The 22,838-nt window shown below is 45.3% G+C and overlaps 4 protein-coding genes across 4 annotated transcripts; 3 read left to right on the top strand and 1 right to left on the bottom strand.

The window, feature by feature from the left end:
• Window positions 1-1,549: 1,549 nt before the first annotated feature.
• LOC147977580 (uncharacterized) lies at window positions 1,550-4,010 on the top strand. The gene is made up of 4 exons (XM_087514482.1): window positions 1,550-2,243; window positions 2,318-2,529; window positions 2,618-3,568; window positions 3,648-4,010. The coding sequence occupies exons 1-4, from the start codon at window positions 1,550-1,552 to the stop codon at window positions 4,008-4,010; spliced, it is 2,220 nt and encodes a 739-aa protein (XP_087370608.1).
• A 1,798-nt stretch (window positions 4,011-5,808) lies between these two features.
• LOC147977579 (uncharacterized) lies at window positions 5,809-7,204 on the bottom strand. Its single transcript, XM_087516392.1, has 3 exons — window positions 7,097-7,204; window positions 6,845-6,997; window positions 5,809-6,477 (listed from the first exon to the last, which is right to left on the bottom strand). The coding sequence occupies exons 1-3, from the start codon at window positions 7,166-7,168 to the stop codon at window positions 5,926-5,928; spliced, it is 777 nt and encodes a 258-aa protein (XP_087372518.1). The 5' UTR covers window positions 7,169-7,204; the 3' UTR covers window positions 5,809-5,925.
• Window positions 7,205-7,859: 655 nt separating this feature from the next.
• LOC125542249 (large ribosomal subunit protein uL6) lies at window positions 7,860-9,866 on the top strand. Its single transcript, XM_048705207.2, has 3 exons — window positions 7,860-8,330; window positions 8,938-9,060; window positions 9,526-9,866. The coding sequence occupies exons 1-3, from the start codon at window positions 7,968-7,970 to the stop codon at window positions 9,607-9,609; spliced, it is 570 nt and encodes a 189-aa protein (XP_048561164.1). The 5' UTR covers window positions 7,860-7,967; the 3' UTR covers window positions 9,610-9,866.
• A 2,196-nt stretch (window positions 9,867-12,062) lies between these two features.
• Window positions 12,063-15,104, top strand: LOC125542250 (uncharacterized). The gene is made up of 2 exons (XM_048705210.2): window positions 12,063-14,435; window positions 14,534-15,104. Exons 1-2 carry the CDS (start codon window positions 12,215-12,217, stop codon window positions 14,905-14,907), a joined length of 2,595 nt encoding a protein of 864 aa, XP_048561167.2. The 5' UTR covers window positions 12,063-12,214; the 3' UTR covers window positions 14,908-15,104.
• The last annotated feature ends 7,734 nt before the right edge of the window (window positions 15,105-22,838 follow it).

Here is a 22,838-nt window from a genome sequence, read left to right as displayed (position 1 = left end):
GACGGAGATCGGCAATCCCGCCAAGTATCTAGGCAGACAGACATTAACACATGCATCTTGGTCGCATTAACATAACAGTGAGTATTTAACCAAAAACTACCACATTTGCCGGAAACGTGACAGAAAACTACCACTCTACGTTTTTGTGCGAAAAACTACCAAATTTTTCCTAAGCCGTGACAAAAAACTACCAACTCGCGTAATCGCTCGCTTCGCCCGCGCTAACCCCTATTCTGACCGGTTGGGCCCGCCAACAGTTGCCACGCGGGCTAACTGACGCCCGGCGCGCGCGGACGGCCGTTAACGGCCCGTCCCCTGTCGGAACGGCCGCCGTCGGTCGGGTGCGGGTCAAGATCTGACCCTTTCCCCTCTCGCTGCACTCTCTCCGTCCTCTCCCTCTCTCTGAACTAGGTGGCGGCGGCGGCAACGATGGCGGCGGTGGTTCCGGAGGGGGGCGTCGGCGATATGGGTGGTGGCGGCGGCGGCGGCGACGCAGGCGGCGGTGGCACAAGTTTGGACGCTGCGGGCTCAGTCGACAATTGGTTGGGGAGCACCAGCTTCTCGACGCAGGCCGGCTCGCAGCAGCAGGAGGCACAGCTCACCCAGTCATCGCCAATGGGTTGCAGGTATGAAAAATATCATCTGCTAGGTTAGCTGCTTCAATCTGCCAAACAGGTTAGCTGCTCATGAATTGGTTAGCTGCTTCAATCTGGCAAATTAGTAATATGTGTTTGTTAGAGCTTGTTGGACATGTGTAGTAAACTGTATTGCATTTGTAGCTCTGTCATTTTCAATTGAATTCATGAGCACCTATTTCTGCAGTTTTGCTGACAAGAAGTGGGAGATATGGTTTCATTTAGAAGGAAGTAACCCTGTGAAAAGGGTTATATATGAGTCAGATATATCTTTTGTTACTCTACAATCACTCATTGCTAGTGAAGGGTATGGGCAGAGTGATTACATGTACTATGCGAAGGAGGAGGAAATTGGATCTGAAAGAGTAAAGTATTTAGGTAATGAATCTAGTGTTCATGAAATGTTGGAGTTTTTTAATCATGTCAATGTTGTGAACATAAGGGTTGTGAGAGATGTTGAACCTGCAATAAGTACACAGGCTATTCAGAATTACATGAACACTCAAGAGAGTTGTGTGCAAAAGGTTGTGGAGCAATCTGAGTTTCAGAATGAGATAGATGATAGAAAGGCTCAGCTTGAGAGGAGCAGGATTCAAAGAGAGGCAGATTTGAACCACTTTGAAGGAGACACTGAAGTGTCTGAATTTTGTTCTGATGATTCAGTTCATTCAGATGGTAGTGCTGAAGCTGTTCAACAAATGGAAATAGAGTGTGCCTCTGAAGAGGAAACACCATTGCAAAGTACTGCTATTGTGAAACATGTGAAGAACCCTGGGCCAACTAGCAGATGTCACAATGAGGTAGAGAAAAAATGTTTTGAAGATTGGTTTCCTGAAGCAGATGAGTTTTGTTTAGCTGGTGATCCAGGCATAAGTGATGAGGAAGAAGAAGATGAAGTTGAACTACCATACATCATGAAGAAGGCAAAGACAAAGAGTAGTAAGAAAAAGATGAAGGAAAGAGTATATTTTGACCCTTCAATTCCCAATTCACATTTACTCTTGTGCAAGAGCTTGTGTTTTGATTCTATTTACCAGTTCAGAGAAGCATTAAGAGATTTTCATATAAGGACTTTGAGGTCTTCTCACTACCACAGGAACACTCCAACAAGAATTATTGTTTGGTGTCCACAGAGAGAGCATGGATGTGAATTTTACATCTGTGCCTCCAGGATAGCTCATGAAAGAACATTTTGCATTAAGAAGTGTAACATGGAGCACACTTGTCCAGCATCAGCAGAGAACACAAAAGTTACTACTAAGTGGCTTTCCAAAGAAGTTGAGCCATCTCTTAGAGCAGATCCTAGAGCACCTGTGGATTCACTTATTAAAAACAGCAAAGTCAAGTTTTCAGTTGATGTATCAAAGAGTGTGGCCTATAGGGCAAGGAGGAAGGCTATTAAGGTTGTACAAGGTGACCAGAAGGAGCAGTACTATAGACTGAGGGACTACCTACAAGCAGTTCTTGACACAAACCCTGGTAGCAGGTGTGTAGTTACAACATTTGAGGACCCAGAAAACCCTGCCCCAACTCCTAGATTTAAGTACATGTTCTACTGCTTGCATGCATCAAAGCAAGGATTTCTTAATGGTTGCAGGCCCTTTATAGGTAAATATATAACTGCATTTTGTTCAAAATATCTTGTTGTAATTTTTTGGTAGCTAATTTGGGTATGGATGCAGGGCTTGATGGTTGCTTCATCAAGCTAACCACTGGACAGCAAATTCTTGCAGCCACAGGAAGAGATGGCAACAACAACATCTACCCCATAGCCTTTGGTGTGGTTGATAAGGAAGATTCAGAAAGTTGGACATGGTTCTTAACCCAGCTAAGATGTTGCATTGGAAGTGGAAGCAAATTTGGAACCTACACCATTATTTCTGACAGGCAAAAGGTATGCAAGCCAGTAGTTCACATAAATATAGTTATTACTAGCTTTATTTGTTTTTTGTTCATGACCATGGTTATTAATTTACAATCAGGATCTTCTTAAGGCTATAAATGAGGTGTTCTCTGATTCCCCTCAGAGATACTGCCTCAGGCACATCTATGCAAATTTTCAGTCAGCTGGTTTCAGAGGAGCAGAACTAAAAAAGCTAGTAGATAAGGCTAGCTACTCATTCACCAAACATGGTCATGAATTAGCAATGGCAGAGCTTAAAGCAGAGTGTGAGGATGCCTGGAAGTGGCTTTCAAAAATTCCAAAGGAGACTTGGTGTAGGTCTTCAATGGATTACAATTGCAAAACTGATCTTGTTGTGAACAACCTGAGTGAGGTTTTCAACAAAATGATCCTTGATGTTAGGGCCAAACCAATTAGAACTATGTTTGAAGGAATAAGGACTAAGCAAATGATCAAAAGGCAGAAGATCAGGGAAAAAACAGAGAACAGCAGGTGGATGATCACACCCAACTATTCAAAGATACTAGAGGAGAATAAGAAGTATGCCAAATTTTGTGAGGCACATAAGGCTGGTCCTGACATTTGGCAAGTGTCTAGTAAGGAAAATCAGTACTGTGTCAACCTAGCTACTAACTCATGTGACTGCAGGAGGTGGGACATGACAGGTGTGACATGCAGTCATGCAATAGCAGCAATGAGCAAGATTCACATGCACCCAGAGGACTATGTGCATGAATTTTTCAAAAAACCACTATATATTGAAGCATACAAAGACATAGTGTACCCTGTCCCTGGTCCTGGATTCTGGCCTGACACCCATACTCAGGATATTGAGCCACCAGTGTTCAAAGAAAAAGCAGGGAAGAAACAAACAGCTAGGAGAAAGGGCCAGTTTGAGGTGCCTGCACCAAAAGACACAAGCAGGATGGGAACAATTACATGCAGCAATTGTGGTCTACAGGGCCATAGATTTACTTACTGTGGGAAAGCTCTAAACCCAAGTCTTCAGATGAGAAAGAACTTACACCAGGTCATTTAAAAATGTTGCATTCTTTGTTTAGTTAATAGTTGTTTAATTATGTACTAACTATCTTAATTCTGTCATGCAGGAGAATAGAGAAATTTTTAGGGGTTCCTCTAGTGCTAGTCACCCACCTCCAGAACCACCACATCAACACCAAACTTCACAGAGGCCAGCCTCATCTACTCCACCTCCTAAAGCAGTGAGGAACAGAAAAACAGCAGCAGATAAGAGAGCTTCAGCATCAACTGTTTCTGCAGGAGCAGCCAGGTCTTCACCAGCACCTCCAACAGGATCAGCATCAACAAGAGCTCCAAGAGGATCAGCATCAACAAGAACATTCAATGCACCAAGAGCATCCACTGTAGAATCAGGGATATTAGCAGGCAAGAGGAAGAGGAAACCCCCTAGCAAGTTTGCACTATATTTTAGTGCTAGTGGAAACCATTGAAACTCTGCTACTAGACTGCTTAAATTTGTGGCAATGTGTTCTGCTACTTAGTTTGATTGTATGGTACTAAGTTTGTGCTCTGCTACTAGACTGCTTAAATTCAGACATGTGAACTTGTGTGCAATGTGCAATGTTGAATGTATGGGTTAAGTTTGTTTTATTTGTTTTACTTTGCCATTTGTGCAGTTTAGGTGCATGTTTTAATTTGTTTTTTTGTTTTACTTTGCCCTTTCTACAGTTCAGAAGTGACTGCCAAATTCATTTTAGAAAAAAAAATATGCACAAAAAATGTCTGGCCTGGGCTCGAACCCAGGACCAGTTGGTTGTAACCATGCGTTCAATACCAATGGGCTAGTGCTAGTGATTTGTTTGCATAACATCGGCCAAACTTATTATATGTTGCCCACCACGTCGTCTGTTCAGCGTGCGCTGCAGCCGCCATCTGCTCACTCAGCCGTTTCGGATTCTACGAGTTTATTACGTGTCCACCCACCACGCTCTCTGCTCACTCGCCCACTCGCCGCTCGCACCGCCCACTCCGCTTCCCCCTCTCTCCTGTCGAAATCGCCGCCAACAACCACCGCCACCGCCGTCGCCATGGACTGGCAGCTGGCCATCGAAGCTCTCGCCGGCAAGAACCAGGAGATGCGCGCGCAGTACAGGGAGATCGCGCGCTGGTTCCCCAGTCTAGCGATGATGAGGAACCACACCCGCGGCCTCGTGAAGGTGATGACAGCTGCTGAAAAGCAGCGCGCCTTCCCTGCCGGCCGCACCATCCCGCCGCCGTCCCTTCTGCTGTGGGCGATGCGCGAGGTGCAGCGCTCCCCCGACCCCAGGCAACGCCCCCGATGGTGGATGTACCGCTCATCCACCACGCCGCCGGCCGCCGCGGACCACGTCACCGACGCCGTCCTCGCGCTCCCAGCCCCAATCAACAACGCCTACTGGGACAGGCGCAATCCATGGGTCCTTGGCCCCTCTGACGACTCTGACGGCGAGTCTTCAGACGACGAGTCCAGTGAAGATGATGAGGACGAGTCGTCTGACGAATCTGACGAGGTGGATGAGGTCGTCGTCCTCTCCGACGACGAGCCTGAAGTGCAGCTGCTGGCTCCCGTCCTCGACGCCGTGGAGGGGGACAGGAACCTCCCAATCCACGTGGATGCGCTGCCGGAGGTCGATCTCCCAGACGGCGTCGTGGTGAAGCAAGAACAAGATGGCGGCGAGGAAGATGTGGTGGGCAAGAAGAAGAGGGCGGCCGTGACTGCAGTGCGCCGCTCCCAGCGCCTGAAGATGCTGAAGAAGGAGGAGTGAAGTGCTGCCTTCAGTTAGTTCAGTGCAAAAAAATTCAGTTTCGTCAGTCCTGGACTTTCATAAGTTCAGTAAGTTCCTAGGCTCAGTTTCGTCAGCACTATCTACTTGCTATCTATGTCAGGCACTATCTACTACTAGTTGCTATCTATGTCAGACTATGAATGGTAGTACTATCTATCTATGTCAGATTATCTATATATGTTAGTTGCTACTTGCTACATATGTTAAGTTATTTGTCACACTATCTAAGCTACTTGCACTCTGCTATATATGTTACTTGCTGCTTTCTACTTCCAACTATGTCACTACTGTCAGTTATCCACACATGATATATGCAGAGTAAAACAGACTCATCATAGATAAAACATTCTTACTTAATTAACTTAGCATGAGTACTCACTTAGCATAGTAGGTCTTAACATAAAAGTCATTACATCATAGATAAAACCAATTAGTTCTTAAACCATAAGAGTACCTCCCTCCCTCATACCATTCTGAAAGCACATAAAACTTTCCCAAAATATACACCTAACATGCATGACATTCCAAGGCCAGCTATATATATAGGCCTACTAATTACTTAACCCACACACCAAGCACTTCACTCATTCATAATTGCCTTGATCCTCTCCAGCTTATCTTTGCTGGCATGCCCAGCATTGACCAGATCAGCAATCAGATACTCCAGCTTCTTCTTCTCTTTCTTAAGTAGGTCCCTGTCCCCCTCCACTTCCTTCATGGCCTTCCTCATGTTCTGAATGATATCTGCTTGGCTTTGAAGAATGCACCTTTGCTCCTTGGCAAGCTTCATCTTTTCCATACTTATCTCAATCTTTGCTTGATCCTCAAGTTGTTTCTTCTTTGCATTTAGATCATTGATTGCCTGACTGGTAAAGTCCATGTCATGAGACATCTTGCCATCTTGATAGTCAAAAAGCTTGGATAAATCTTCCACCAACTGGCTGTAGTTGTTTGACAGGAAATCAATTTCCTTCTGTAGCTTGGCCACCTCTTTCTCATGGGCTTGTTTGTCCTGCACCCTCCCCAAGTTCTGCTCATGGTACATGTCCCAAATCCTTGTTAGGCACCTTTGTAGAATCTCTGGCCAAGGACCATCCACCCACTCCACAACCCCACAGTTCACACCTACATCCTACAGAAGCAATTATTTATAATTAAGCACAAATCACTTAGTAACAAACTTAGTACAGATAACCAAAGTTCACACCTACATCAATATGCTCTCTGAATTAGCATCAGACATAAATTCAGTTAACAGCTATATTTAGCAGTAGATATAAATTCATTTAACTCTGTTCTTTTTTAGGTAACAGCTATATTCAGTAAACACCTAACTAATACATTCAGTTCACAGTACACTAAAGATCTCTGCATGTAGGTGTTCTAAGGTTCAGTCATGTATTGAATTCAGTTAACTACAACACACATCTCTGCACATCACACATCTCTGCACCACATGCTGCACCACACATCTCCACCAGCAAAACAAGATTTAATACCTGCTGCACAGGACAACCCAGGAATCGCCTCCCAGTCAAAGCACCTTCAAAAGCCACCATCTTCTTCGGCCTCTGATGATGCATCATGCACGTCGGCTCAGATTCAGTGTAAGAACCACAGAAAGATGGTTCCACCACACTGTCAGGGGTTTCCTGCAAAAGAAACTTCGAATCAAACCTAAAGCAACTTGGAATCTCCAACTTGGATGAACTAACCCTAACCCTAACTCTGTTCCACCATTATGCACTTACAAAGAGCTGAGGATCCATTGAAACCATGTTGATGTCCTCGTCCGAGCTCTCCTCGTCATTCCAGGATGGCATCCTCAACTTCTACCGGCAGCAATGGCCGCGGCGGCGACGGCGACAGGCTGACCTAGCTCAGAGCACCAGGGAGAGGGGAGAGGATGAGGACGAGTGAGAGCGAGCGAGGAGGAAGAGAATGAGCTAGTGGCTGAGCTCGCTTGCTCTCACTTATTGACCCGACCGACGACGGCCGTTCTGACAGGGGATGGGCCGTTAACGGCCGTCCGCCGCGCCGGGCGTCAGTTAGCCCGCGTGGCAACTGTTGGCGGGCCCAACCGGTCAGAATAGGGGTTAGCGCGGGCGAAGCGAGCGATTACGCGAGTTGGTAGTTTTTTGCCACGGCTTAGCAAAAATTTGGTAGTTTTTCGCACAAAAACGTAGAGTGGTAGTTTTCTGTCACGTTTCCGGCAAATGTGGTAGTTTTTGGTTAAATACTCCATAACAGTAGACCAAGACGACCTTGGTGATATTAACATATATTCTGTAGAAGAAGAAGAAGAAGAAGAAGAAGAAGAAGAAGAGTAACTGATGTTGGGCCAGGGCCAGCGCAGATTGATTCACACACATGTTGTCAGGTGTCGTAACTGGGATCAAGAATAAAAGAGGAGTACTGGGCCAAACCAGGGCCACCCAAACCAGGGCCACAGCCCACAGCCCACAGCCCACAGCCCACAGAGAGAAAACCCTAGCGACGCCAGCTATAAAAGATCTCACCTTGCCAGACGCGCCGCCGCCGCCGCCGTCCGCACAGCACAGCCCAGCACCGCCGCCGCACCACCGTCAGAGGAGGAGGAGGAAGAAGCAGCGTCGACCGAAGATGAAGACGATCTTGGCGTCGGAGACGATGGAGATCCCGGAGGAGGTGACGGTGAAGGTGTCGGCGAAGATGATCTCGGTGACGGGGCCGCGGGGGACGCTGACCCGCAACTTCAAGCACCTCAACCTCGACTTCCAGCTGCAGGAGGGCGGGCGGAAGCTCAAGGTGGACGCCTGGTTCGGCACCCGCAAGACCATGGCCGCCATCCGCACCGCCATCTCCCACGTCCAGAACCTCATCACCGGCGTCACCAAGGGCTTCCGCTACAAGATGCGCTTCGTCTACGCTCACTTCCCCATCAACGCCTCCATCACCGCCGCCAACCGCGGCATCGAGATCAGGAACTTCCTCGGCGAGAAGAAGGTATCTTTTTTTCTTGACCAAACAATTAGATCTGTAAGCTAGCTAATTGCCTGATAGTGTAGTGTTCCATTCAACAGATGCCTGGTTTATTAGTGATTGGTGATGAATTGTGAGTTATTTCTGGGCAGTAAAATCTCTGTTCATATATCATTCTGTGTATGTGATCTGTGTATCTTTTTACCTACCATGACACTGGTGTAGCTTGGGGAACTCTGCTTAGAAATGATTGGCTGTTGTGAGTTCTTAGGGTCTTAAAATGCCCTGCTTATGCTAATGCAATCTGTTCACAGCGGGTTGGGATCACAGATGTTTGAGACTGATGCAGTGATCACAAACTTACTTGAGATGTTTGATCACTCCATGCTGGTATTCCTAGAACAGGGGTCTCTAGCACTACTGTTGTAGTGGTGCCATTTTCCATATCGTAATTGGGTTCATAGTGCTGTTATGTTCAGCTGATCTGATTCTGGTATACTCTAGAATCAATTGCCGCTTTTGGCATCGTGTGTTTGTGGTGTCCTGTATAGCTTTATCTGTTTTGACGCTTTTGTGCCTGTTGCTTGAGCCATGTTTAAAATGTACCGAGATCCCCCCTTTTGTTGAACAGGTAAGGAAAGTTGACATGCTTGATGGTGTGACGATCCTGCGGTCTGAGAAGGTCAAGGATGAGATTGTCCTGGATGGCAACGACATCGAGCTCGTCTCTCGCTCTGCTGCCCTGATCAACCAGGTTAGAGCCCTTGCCTATGCTCATACTGAAAACCCGCATCATAAGTTGCGTCATTTTACCTGTTAGGCCTATCTCTGAATGAGATTGTATGGTACTGCCAGAATTTTCTGTATCACAATTAGTTGTAGTCATGTAGGTGTTGTAGCATACCGTGGAACGATTGTATTTTCCACTCTAACGCACTCTTTGAGTGTTGATGCATCTTTTCTAGTTTAGGCGTGACAAGTGCATAGCCTAACCTAACCTGGAAGATGAGCTATAGAATAGAAGAATATCCATGTATTTTTGGTACACGACAAATGCATAACATTTACTGGCGTTGCACTGGCAGCATGTGGTTCCCTATATTGATCAAATGCATAACATTTACTGGCGTTGCACTGGCAGCATGTGGTTCCCTATATTGATCCTACACCACCGATCATCCCCATCCTGACCAACCATTGTTTCGTTTTCCTTAACCAGAAATGCCACGTGAAGAACAAGGACATCAGGAAGTTCCTGGACGGAATCTACGTCAGCGACAAGGGCGCCATCAAGGAAGAGTAGTGTTGTCGCGACCTATCCTTCCGCAGCCCCTTTGTAGCTGGTAGCAGAAACTGTCCTAGAGTTCTTGGAGCTTGTCGAAACCAAGATCAGAAGCTGTCTCTTCTTCTTTTTTTTTGGCTCGAGTGAATCAACAAAAGTTTGCTGTAGTTTTGTACCGGATCAATTTATCAGGGATGCCATGTAACTGGAGCTTGGAGATGCTGTCTTTACCTGCCTATAAGACCTCTTGTTATCTATGCTGGTTCTGCTTGACTTCATGCTGTCTGCTTTGCCTGTCACTGGCTCCTGGTTCTGTTTTTGTGGAATTCTTCCCTGAGATTTTCATAAGGATAATCAGTAGGTTGGTGTCTATTATCTGTGCTTGTGGGCCCTGTAGTTTTATTTCAAGGAATTGTGGGCCGTATAGTTGGGCTGTATGGGCTGGTGCGAGGTCAGGTGAGTGTTTTCCAGCCAAGAATGAAGAGCAGAGCATGGTCCGTGCTTTGGTGAAACCAGCCAGTCTCCAGCGGGCGGGCGATGACCTGTAGCGTCAGTCGCCGCCGTTGTCCCTGCCCAGCCGGGGAATTTTGACTCATCGGAGTGTTTTGCAGCCGGAGAATTTGACTCATCGGAGTGTTTTGCAGGCCGGGGAATTTGACTCATCGGAGTGTCAGTCGCCGTCGTCCCTCCCTGGAACCAAAGGGCATTTCCCCTAGGCGTGTAAGCTTAAACTATATGGGCGCACTGATTCCTGTGGCAAAACTGAGCAATAGGAACCACCTTCATAAACCAACCAGTATCTTCTCAATGTGAAATTGTGTACATGGAAGACCTATTTACAGTTAAATTTTCTCGTTCAGTGAGCTATGAATATGATAGTATCTTATCTTTCTTTGTCAACTACAACTACAGCGCCACATCATGGACAGTGGGTGAAGCACACATTGTATAATTCAACTATTGTCAGTGATCCACAAAGTTAACGATAAGGAGGGCCCCATGTCATTGTCATGTCATCCTTGAAATCGAAGTTGGTCAATTTTACCGGCGCGTGGCGCTTTCCATTTCCAATAATAGCAGCAATACTGTTTTTTTGTTTTGGAGGTTATCTGGCCCTTTCATTTTCAACGATAGATTAAAGTTGACTGAATCAACTAGTGTTTTTTAGGTCGGCAGACGAAATGCCTATATAAGGCTCATGCTTGGAGACCAAAGTGTATAAGCTGCCTCTGTTCTCCAACCAAAGCGCACGACGTTCTTCCTCATACAAGAGGAAGAGGTGCACAGGCACTGTGAGTTTGCATACTCAGGTACTGTACCATTTATTTGCTGAAGCATTTCTGTAAAGGGGAGGAGAAATGTATTGTTTGCTGTGAAAATCGGATGACATGCTCACACTGTTTAATTTTAGATCCCTGCCTATAGCTGTTGCCCAAATGCCAAAAGCTAGCTGATGGAATGATGGCAGCCTAGCTTAAGGCTGATGGAATGATCCCTGCCTATATTCTCCATCGGCAGTAGGTGTTTGTAATTGTAAGTAGTCTTTTATGAGGATTTTATTTTTGTGTGTGTGCATTAGCAAGCTCCTTAAATATACCTGCGTGCAAGAATTTTAAAGAAACCGTCCGATTTGTCAGGTATCATATGCTGAATTTACACGATGCTGTTTTCTCGCAGTCACTTCGCCTTGCACTCCCTCCGTTCCTAAATATAAGTCTTTTTTAGAGATTCTAATATAGACTACAGAGGGAGCAAAATGAGTGAATCTACACTCTAAAATATGTCTATATACATACGTATGTAGTCCAAATTGAAATCCCTAAAAAGACATATAGGTAGTATTTTTTTAGCATCATATTAATTCATGAATAACCAGCATATATGTGATAGGAAAACAACTGATTAAGTCTTATGAAATTGCAGGAGTTTGAAGAAATATTGCTACTCAGACTGGAAGACAATAGTTATAGTACTTGCTGAAGGAACTTTGAGCATATTCAGATTCCACAAAGAAGGAAACTCTCAAGTGCAACAAAATAATCTGCTCTGCTGCCAGGTACATCACATACCACAAATGGATTCTGCTAAGCGCCTAGTTGGTTACTACCTAAAATCTTCCTTGTTTTTATCTCTGCATATAGTTAACCACGGTCAGTTGAGCAAAGATGCCTGGCCATCCATGCATGATGGTCACTACAGCACGACAGTTTGTGATGGTGCTCATGGTGGCTTACAGTGTGCAGACCATGATCTGTAGTTCTTTGCATGGAAACGAGACCGATCGGCTGTCGCTACTTGAATTCAAGAAGGGGGTCATGCTTGACCCACAACAAGCCTTGATGTCGTGGAACGATAGCACCCACTTCTGCCACTGGGAAGGTGTCTCGTGTGGGACGACAACCATCCCTCCTCGTGTTATTTCGCTCAATCTTACAAAACGAGGTTTAGCAGGGCAAATATCTCCTTCTCTTGGAAACCTTACATTTCTACAGTCTCTATTCCTACCAAATAATTCATTCTCCGGAGAGATCCCTCCATCCCTTGGTCATATGCATAACCTCCAAACCATCTACTTGAATTTTAACAGATTGCAAGGAAGGATACCTAATCTTTCCAAACCAGCCTAATGATGCTTCGGCTGGTTGGGAATAATCTAGCTGGTAAATTTCCTAATTTACCTAGTCATCTGCAAGAGCTGCGCCTCTCTGGCAATGATCTCATTGGAACCATCCCTTCTTCTCTTGCCAATATTACAACACTAAGAGGTATCACTTTCACGTTTAATCACATTGAGGGCAATATCCCAAATGACTTCGCAAAGCTGCACAAGCTGCAGGTCCTATTAGGGGCTGTCAATAAGTTGACGGGCACGTTCCCACATGCCATCTTAAATCTTTCTGCTCTCAATGTTCTTAGCCTTGCCTTCAATTATCTAGGTGGGGAGGTACCAACCTACCTCGGTAACCATCTCCCTAACCTCCAACTTCTTGGATTGGCTGACAACTTCTTCCATGGGCATATTCCCTATTCATTGATAAATTGTTCTGAGCTGCACTACGTCGACATGTCAAGTAATAATCTTACTGGTGTAGTACATAGTACCATCGGCAAACTTAACAAACTGTCCTACTTGAATCTTGAATTCAACCACTTCCACGCTCGTAACAAGCAGGAATGGGAGTTTATGAGCAGCTTAACCAATTGCACCGAGCTACAGAGTTTCTCAATGAAAGGGAATCACCTACAAGGAAATGTACCAAATTCATTGGGAAACCTTTCTGATCAGCTTCAGAATCTCCTTTTGGGAACAAATAAATTATCAGGAGGTTTTCCTTCTGGCATAGCAAATCTGCGAGGCCTATTCAAATTAGGGTTAGAAGAAAATCAGTTTACAGGTGTTTTGCCAGAATGGCTTGGAACTCTGCACAATTTACAAGGAATAGAGCTAGCTAACAACTCCTTTACAGGGGTTATTCCATCATCCCTTGCAAACTTATCTCAGCTGATAGAACTCTTTCTAGAATCTAACCATTTATATGGAAATATACCCCCAAGTTTGGGAAACCTTAAGGTCCTTGAAAAATTGAGCATTTCCAACAACAATCTTCATGGCAGCATACCAAAAGAGATCTTCAACATTCCTACAATAAGTCGAATTGGGTTATATTCCAATAAACTAGATGGTGCACTTCCTATAGAAATAGGACATGCCAAGCAACTGCTGTATCTGCTAATTTCATCAAATAACCTATCTGGTGTCATCCCTGAGACACTCGATGGCTGCGAAAGTTTGGAAGTCATCGAGTTTGATCAGAATTCTCTTAGTGGAAGAATTCCAACTTCATTAGGAAACATAAGCAACTTGGAGGTGCTTACTGTGTCTCACAACCACTTATCTGGATCCATACCGAAGTCCATTGCTGCTCTGAAATACCTTCAACAACTAGATATGTCATTCAACCGTCTTGATGGTGAAGTTCCAGAAGAAGGTGTCTTCAAGAACACAACTGCCATACGCATCGGCGGAAATCATGGGCTCTGTGGTGGAGTCCTAGAGCTACACCTACCTGCATGCCCTGTTACAATTTCAAGCCCGTCCAAGCACACTTGGCCACTATGTTTCAAAGTGATGATTCCACTAGCTAGCATGGTGCTACTTGCCGGTTTCGTGTCCATGCTACTTTTCTGGAGGAAAAAACAAAGGAGAGAATCGATGTCTCTACCTTCTTTTGGTAGAAAATTTCCCAAAGTTTCTTATGATGATATCGCCAAAGCAACTGAAGGGTTCTCCTTGTCCAACGTAATCGGCAGTGGAAGGTACAGTTCGGTATATAAAGCCAAACTGTTTCGAGATGGAAATGTGGCTGCTGTGAAGGTCTTTGCTCTCGAGACAAGGGGAGCACAAAAAAGCTTCATCACAGAATGCAATGCTTTGAGGAACGTGCGGCACCGCAATCTAGTCCATATCCTTACTGCATGCTCTAGCATTGATCCTAGAGGAATCGACTTCAAAGCACTAGTCTATGAGTTCATGCCACAAGGGGACTTGCATAAATTTCTACACTCTGCTCGGGGTGACGAAAGCTCTTCAGATTCGAACTGCATTTCACTGGCTCAAAGGTTGAGCATCGTGGCAGATGTATCAGATGCAGTGGCGTACCTTCACCAAGAGGGTATTGTTCATTGTGATCTGAAACCTAGCAACATTCTCCTAGACGATGATATGGTAGCTCATGTTGGGGACTTCGGACTGGCAAGGTTGCCGATTCATACCACAACATCGTCTTCTGAATCAACTTCGACGTCTTCGGTTGCAATAAAGGGAACCATAGGATATGTTGCTCCAGGTACCGTCCGTCCTTGCATTGGTTTTTCTTTCTTCATATGAACATTGACAATTCGCCCATGCAAATGAATCGGAACTAAAATCTTGCTGGATCTACAGAATGTGCAGGGGGCAGTCAGGTTTCAACTGCTGCGGATGTTTACAGCTTTGGAGTCGTCCTCCTTGAAGTATTCATCCGAAGGAGGCCAACGGATGCCATGTTCAAGGACGGATTGAGCATTGAAAAGTTTGCAGAGATCAACTTCCCCCATAAAGTGCTGCAGATTCTTGACCCAGAACTGCTGCAGGAGCTGAACCTCTGCCGGGAAACTCCGATGGATGCTGTCGAGAAAAATGGAGCGCAGAGTCTCATTTCTGTGATTAGTATTGGGCTGTGTTGCACCAGGTCGTCCCCAAGTGAGCGCATCAGCATGCAGGAAGTGGCTGCCAAGCTGCATGGGATCAGAGATGCGTATCTCTTTACACAAGATTGAGACGAAAGCTAGATAAGGATTTGTCTATATAATTTATATGTCAAATATAACAACGAGTGTTTGCCTTCTCTTACTATATTTGGTCCTTTGTTTGCTCGAAATGAGAAACTAAGCATGTAACCGATTGGGAAAGAATGGTACTAGTATTTCTTGGTAAAGTTTTGATATTACTTTTCCCAAACAGACCCTTATTGTTATTCTTCTTTTGACTTTCACCATCACTAATTGATTCACCATGATCGAACCACCTTGTATAGGTACTGGACATACCATTGTTTAGGTGAGTCTTAACTATCCTTGAATTATGCCGCATCAAATCCTGGCATTGGATGCATGAGCACAAGATGGCACAAGATTGAATCACCTTCATTGTTGTGTTCACGTGTGAATTTCATAAACTCCTTAACACGATTTATGTATGGCGGGGTAAGCTTGATTAATTTAGTCATTCAATCTCGATCCATAGCCTGCAAAACATTATTGGCATAACAATGTGTGTCAACTAATCGAGCAGATCGAAACACTTTTGCTATGATGTATGTTAATAACTGGATCACACCTGAAATCGCTTGTGCTTCGCCGTGCCGTCCTCGCGTCGGGGACATGGTCGTTGGTCTTTCCGTAGGCCAATATGGGGATGTTCCCAATTCCTTTCTTTACAAGGGAACTGAACGATCCCTATTCCATGCAATTTTTGTCTATTAACAATGGACATGCCACAAAATAATTCAGCTACAAATATAATCACTAATTTTCTATTATATTTCCTTTATTAACCCATCCAAGATACTCCGTGCCACTGAAAATCGTCACCGAATAAGTACATATCTTGTGATAGTGAACATGCGTCACCTAAAACCAGAGCAAATGGTCACCAAAAGTGCTGAGGAGGGAGGGGGGGGGGGGGGGGGGGCTGCCTTGGGAGCCCATCAGCTACAGATGGTCACCGTCACCGAAAATGTTTTTAGGGATCGTTAAAACTTACTCACCAGGATTTTCATCACAACAAATAGGGATTTTACAGTGACATCTTTGATCATTCAAATGACAAGGTGTAAGTCGGTGGCGGGTGGGAGTTTTCATGGTAGTTGGGGGTTACTGGAGGAACGGTATTCTCTTCCTAGATATGTAGGGGGAATGGGATTGACCGGAGGTTCGTAGAAGAGGGAGGTGAGTAAGAGGAGGCTTGGACTCTATTTTGTTTGTTTTTACTAAAAAAAACCTAATGTATGGGATAGAGACAGTAAATAGTTGGAGTTGTTGTCCACAACCAGAAGATCATCCTCTTGGACTCAATACAAGATCCGACACTAAATACATATCCACGAGAATATCATGTATATCTATTAAAAAGCTTGTACAGTGGTGCGCCCGCCAAATAGGGGGTGGAGAAAAAAATAACTTGATTCGCAATTGACGAGTCGCCCCCTACATTGTCGCATGGAGATCATGGTGGTCCTTTCACGCCTCTTCTCTCGACCTGCTAGCAACACCTCAGTGATGCTGATGTGGCTACCTCCTGACGCTGGTTCGGCAAAAGCGACAGAGGGATGGGGTTCAATGGTACTATGGTAGGAGAGAAGGCGTCCGCCGCAATTAAGGTTGGGGGGGGGGACCCCAGATGGAAGAACGACAGATGGGAGGAACCACGATGGCATCTTCATCACCGATGCAAGGGAGGACATGTTCTATATCCCGTACTGCCTTCCCCGGCTCACTGGATGCCGATGCAACCACGGCGCCTGCCGATCCGAAGATGACGCCGATTTGGGAACCTATGGGCGGGACATGCATGGAGCTACCGTCCAACTCAGAGGACACTCGAGGTCTTCATCGTCAAGGGTTTCATGGTGCTCTAGACATGCGAGGTCGAGCATGTGGAGGCGCGAATCCTACTCTTATCCGGAGTAGTGTCCTATGACTGACACCGACATGCCTACAAGAATGAGGGGCTAATGCAGGTCTTGGCAGTAAGGCCATGGTGTGGGTTGGATCTGGCGACACGACTCTGTATTAGAAGGATAAATCACATTGATTGGGGCGATGGTAGACGACGCTAGGGTGGTGGCCCCGGGGACATGGTGGGAAGATCCGTGAGGTGGCTGCAACGACGACAATCTACATGGTGGTTGTAATGGTGATTGGATCTGAAGACCATCCTACGTCCAAGAGACTCTTACTCTCCCATCATCAGGGATTGAAGGAGGTGCGACGGTAACCAGAAGTAAGACGGCATGGTCCTCAACCTGCATCCACCATCCTCTTGAGCGGTGCGGGATGGCTTTGGGCTGTCTCGGTGCTAGGATTTGGCTAGCGAGACGGCGTCATCTTTAGAGGCTGCTGGCAATGACAGACATGCCATCAAATATGGCCGTACTTCGAGTGAGAACCCAAGATCTTCTCTTTATGGCTAGCTAAGGCAAAGTCAGTATGCGAGCGTCCCTTGTTGAAGGTGTTAGCTCGAAGCTTGGCTTTGTGGTTGAAAATTCTATGTCTGGCCTTTGGTTGGACTGGTTAACATCGGCGCACGTATGACGATCTTTTCTTGAAGGTTTTGTCTGGGAGTAGCATATTTCTGAGTTAATTTGGTCGCATGTCATAGTGTTTGTGGTAGGATTATGAAGATCTTGTCACAAGACTGATCCATTTTGGATAGCCTTGTTTTTTCTAAACCGAGTCATTCGACATCGATGCTAGGCTTACGTTGACATTATTAAATAATCAATAATATATGAATTTGTGCATTAATCGATGCAGAGGCCAGAATGCGAAATAATGCGATTAAAATAGTGGCATGAAAAATGGGCCATGCGGTGTTTGTTTAACAAGGGCTCAAAGAAAAGTAGAAAACGTCAAGCACGTGTATAAAATGAAGCCGTAAGTGATATAATGGCAGACATCATGTATCTTTACATCATTGCATGAGCAAAGCTTAAGCCTAATCAAGAGCGGCAGCAAAGTGTTTGCATATATTAAAAGGTCGTTTTTAAAAGAAAATGAACACACGAAAACGATTTTATTTAGTGGTTACAAAGTTGCATTTGAGCACATATGGCTCCACACATAACCAAGGTTTGTCTTATGGAAATACTCGTTTGTGTCTTTTCTGAAAAGAAGTTGAGACCCTTGGCCTCTGCATCCTGAGTGATCCACACATCCATGCAAACGTAAAGTGCGGAAGTATGTGGGTGACTGTTCATCACATACTGAACGACTGGAGGCCAGCTGATCCACGTGTACGTACGGTGATATGGGCATGAGGAGTGGAATCATGTGGTCATGCACTCCTGAAAGCTTCCGAGTGAGGGTTTTGGACACCGGTTTGGTCACAGCCTTCCTGGTATTTTAAGACTTGATGTAATACAACCGGTTAAAACAAAAAGGTTGGAACATCAGGCCGAGTGTTTGAAGTCATTGTGTGTTGAATGTGCGTTCATTGTGTTTGTATCCTTTTAATACTTTATTTTAAATCAAGAAAATCTATCTTTGTCGAAAAATAATACACTTCCGGGAGCCCAATGTACGCAAATACCCGCCAGCCAAGAAAAAGGGTAAAAGTGACCAAAGGAGGATGTGACGCAACCAGTGGAGAGTGGCATCCATTGCCGAGGCAGGCTATGCCGTTGCTAGTGCTGGCACATCCGTCCGTCCCTTTGTCGGCCTCTCGACCGGCTCTGCTCTCGGGATGAGATTTTGCTGCCTGCTTAATCTCTTCTTGCATTCCACCGCAAGTACAATACGAACAGTATTTTCTGGACCATCCAACGAAAAGAGTATTCTCGTGTCACCCGAAAGCGTCGACATTACAGCTAGCTGCTGATTCAGATTAGCAGCTAATCTTGGTTAATTATCGCATGCACGCGTGCATCGATCCATGTGGGGGTCAGAGTTAAGTAAACGCCGATACCTGGGGGACCATTCACTAATTTTTTCAGCTCACGGCGGGGAGATCTAGCGAGCGAGCTAATTATGTACTCCCTCTGTAAAGAAATATAAAAGCGTTTAGATCACTAAAGTAGTGATCTAAACGCTCTTATATTTCTTTATAGAGGGAGTATGTATGTTCAACAAGCGAGTGCGTCGCATGCTCCAAAGAACAGCTGATCATCACAAACAATCCAGCAAGTTAAGCACGTACGCTAGAGATCGATAAGGTGAGACATTGTTGTCAAAAGTTGGTAGATTAGCAGGATGTAGTGATCAAGATAGAAGTATATAATGTTTTGGTAGGAATAAGTGGAATCATTTTCTGGCCAAATGATGATGCTGTGTGTCGCTGCAGAAGCAAGCAGCATGTCCCTGGAAAGCTGCGAACTAAAGGGCATATGTGTCGATCAAAGTATGCGCCGGAACCAAGGGAAAAAACAGTGCACTACATCAAAATAACGTCGGCCTCAGAATACGCTATTAGCATGCTATATCACGCTATAGCATGTTATTAGCGAGATATTATACTAATTTATTTAGATAGCAAAAATATTAATATGTTATAGCACGCAATTAGCGACACTATAACATGCTATTTTTTCAGTGACCGGAACCGATCGGATATCGAATATGTTAAGTTGTAATCCAAATTTCAATAAAGGCTAACTTCTGACGGAGCGAAGCTGAGGCCTATCATCGGTAGGTATCGGCCGTAGCAGAGTGAAGTGTAGCCCCTGTGGTATGGATCAGTTACGATCTAGGTCAACACTGCTATATATATCGTTGTTTGTAAGTTACCGCACGGGTTAAAATCATTGTTGTAAATCCCTAGCATTTGTAACCTCTTCCAGCACAGTGAAGCTTCGCTGGCTGGCGCCCGTGTTTTTTTTCCTTTGCATTGGAGGGTAGTTACCGCACGGGTTAAAATCATTGTTGTAAATCCGCATTTGTAACCTCTTCCAGCACAGTGAAGCTCCGCTGGCTGGCGCCCGTGGTTTTTTTCCTTTGCATTGGAGGGTGCTATCTATTGCCTGTCGCATCTCTACCGGAATATACTAAAGTGTCCCGCTCTCTGTGCATCTTGTACCGTTGCACTACCTAGCTAGCTAGTGTATGTGTGTGCGTGGGATCGACATATAGATCGAAACGATTGAACGACATGCATGATTCGATCTATGCTGCCCTGAAAAGGGCCTTGATCAGGTTCGAGCATGCATTTCTCCGGTTTCCTCCTTTTCCAACTTTTTTCACCTTGCCTTTTGCATTCTTAATTACTATCCGTGTGTCACCCCTAGCTCTTTTCACCTGCTTTGCTGAACCGGTCTTAGGTAACGGAAGGGACCAGCACATGAGTATATATTTATATATTGCTTCTCAACATAATGCAGATACATCGACACATATCAGAAATTTATATGTCCTCAGACCAGAAAGAGTCAGTTTCAGATATATATACACATGCGTATAAATTTATATACTGCTTCTCAACATAATGTAGAGCATTCAGATACATTATCAGGACCTACCACTGCCAGTATGGTAGTATTGGTGGGTGTATGCCCCGGAGAAGACATACAACAAATGCACGCACACAAATGATAACTTCATCCTTCAATTGGTCTAATCATTTAGCATTACCAACATATTCTAGTCTTGCCCTCATTTCGATCCATCACTCTCTCCTTCGCTTTGTGTCAATCGATCTGCAGTTAGTGGAGTGGCGCCAAACGAAATGCCATTAAACATACCAGTCCACTGCTGTCTCTTCATCAACTCGATCTTCAGCAGTTGCTAAAGCGAGTACCGACAACCGAGAGCTAGCATGGCAGCAAGCATGTAACTACAAAGGACAAATGACACACACAAAACATATCACTTCACACAAACACTAGCGAGTGTAACTTTGCATGCGTCGTATTAATCTCGCAACTGGTTATAGATCTTAGCTTGAACGTGAATTTCATTAGCACCACTATTAACTCAGCGCTGTTTCTTCTTCATCCAAAGAAAGTAAATGCATGCCTAGGATGTCAACCATACAATTTTCACATCTATGATCGAAGTAGTGAACAATCATTCAAATAGTAGTTTTTCTAGCGGGCAAAAAGTAGTTTGGACTTGTTATTTTCTTCAATAAAAAAGACACCCAAAGGGCACCTTATATCTAATAATTGTAACAATACGGATCCAGTATGATCCGAATCTTTGTGTGTTGGAGTTCCTGAAACCCGCAGTGCCGTCGAGCGACGACGTATTTGTTCGAAAGGGATGCATGCAGTGGGTCGAGATGGCAAGGCACGAGACGGCTGATTTACTCAAGTTTGGGCCCTCCGGGAGGAGGTAAGACCCTACTCCTACCTTTGGTGGTTGTATTTCTCGAGTACTTTCCGGCAATCAGGAGGATCGTCGGGGAGATTGGTTTATTCGGTTCCAAGCTCTCGATCTTGGCAGCGGAGAGGAAGAAGATAGTGGTAGGTGAGATCCTAGCCCTACGATCATCTAGGATGTATTGGATCTCTATGTACCCACCCAAGCTCACCTTATACACTCGATCGAGCTAGGGTTACATGACTCGGGCCGACTTAAGGTGGCCTCGCGCCACTGGTTTCGCTCGGACCCCCCTATCGCCCATCTTAGCAAGGCGATGGTTCAGCGAAAGGGGGCTTAAACCATTTGCATAGGACACATCTACACTAGTGGGTGTCCCAGACATGGTCGTGCGCGTCGACATCCCACTCTTCTATCTGTGACATGGTCAGGTCCATCATGCGGAGGCATAAATCATACTTCTTTTCCGGAGTGGTGTCCTACAGAAGGCACCGGCGTGCCTGCGAAAATGGCCGGCTTATGCAGGTCTTGGTGGTGAGGCCCTGGTGTGGGCAAGATCTGGCGGTGTGAGCTTGAATAGAAGGACCAATCCCATTGATGGGGCCGATGGTAGACTAGCCGGGGTGGTGGCCCAACGGACGTGGTGGGCGAACCCGTGAGGTGGGCGAACCCGTGAGGTGGCTGCAACGATGAGAATCTGCATGGTGGTTGTAATGGCGGCCGCATATGAAGACCAACCAACGTCCAAGAGTCCCTTTGTTTCCCTTCATTAGGGATCGAAGGAGGTGCAACCATTGGTAGAAAAAGGGCCTATAGTTCCGGTTCGTAAGGGCCTTTAGTCCTGGTTCCGGAACCGGGACTAAAGTGTCGGTACTAATACCTCCCCCCTTTAGTCCCGGTTCAATCCAGAACTGGGACTAAAGGCCCTCCACGTGGGCAGTGCGCAGAGCCCAGTCAGGAGACCCTTTGGTCCCGGTTGGTGGCACCAACCGGGACCAATAGGCATCCACGCGTCAGCATTTCTGTGGCTGGGGTTTTTATTTTTTTTTGAAAGGGGGGGGGGGGGTTGGGGGTTTTGGGGGGTTAATTTAGGTGTTTCATATATTGTGTTAGCTAGCTATAATTAATAGAGAGAAGTGTCCTCTCTTATGTCCGTGCTTGGTCGACGCTACGTACTATACATACGTATAGAGAGGACTAAACACGCTGGCTAGCTAGTAAGCAAACGAAGGAAACAGAAGATCGTCATGAACATATATGCATACAGAGAGAAGTGATATCGACCACCTCTCCTTCTCCGAGAGATTGGTCGAACAACAAGTTCTCGTATATCTATCTGACACTACCGGCTACATATATACAATAATTATCTCTTACAAATATAATCATACGGACTCAGGGTCCACATAGAATTCTCCGTCTTCATGGATCACGTGGTCAAGAAAGAATGCCGCCAATTCCTCTTGAATTGCTCGCATGCGAGCTGGTGCTAGGAGTTCATCCCGCTTCCGAAACATCTAATTTGAAGAAGGGGTCAATACATACATATATATATATATATATATATATATATATATGAATGAATGAAACTCAACACAAATGATGGTAATAAAATAAAATTGTGAATGTTGTTATTTACGTACTTCATATTGTTCGTTAGAGTACCCGCCCCGCTC

Source organism: Triticum urartu, chromosome 3A (assembly GCF_056163025.1).
Source record: "Triticum urartu cultivar PI428250 chromosome 3A, HENAU_Tu73, whole genome shotgun sequence".
In the NCBI taxonomy this organism is placed as follows: Eukaryota; Viridiplantae; Streptophyta; class Magnoliopsida; order Poales; family Poaceae; genus Triticum; species Triticum urartu.
This window is presented reverse-complemented; position numbering and strand designations above follow the sequence as displayed.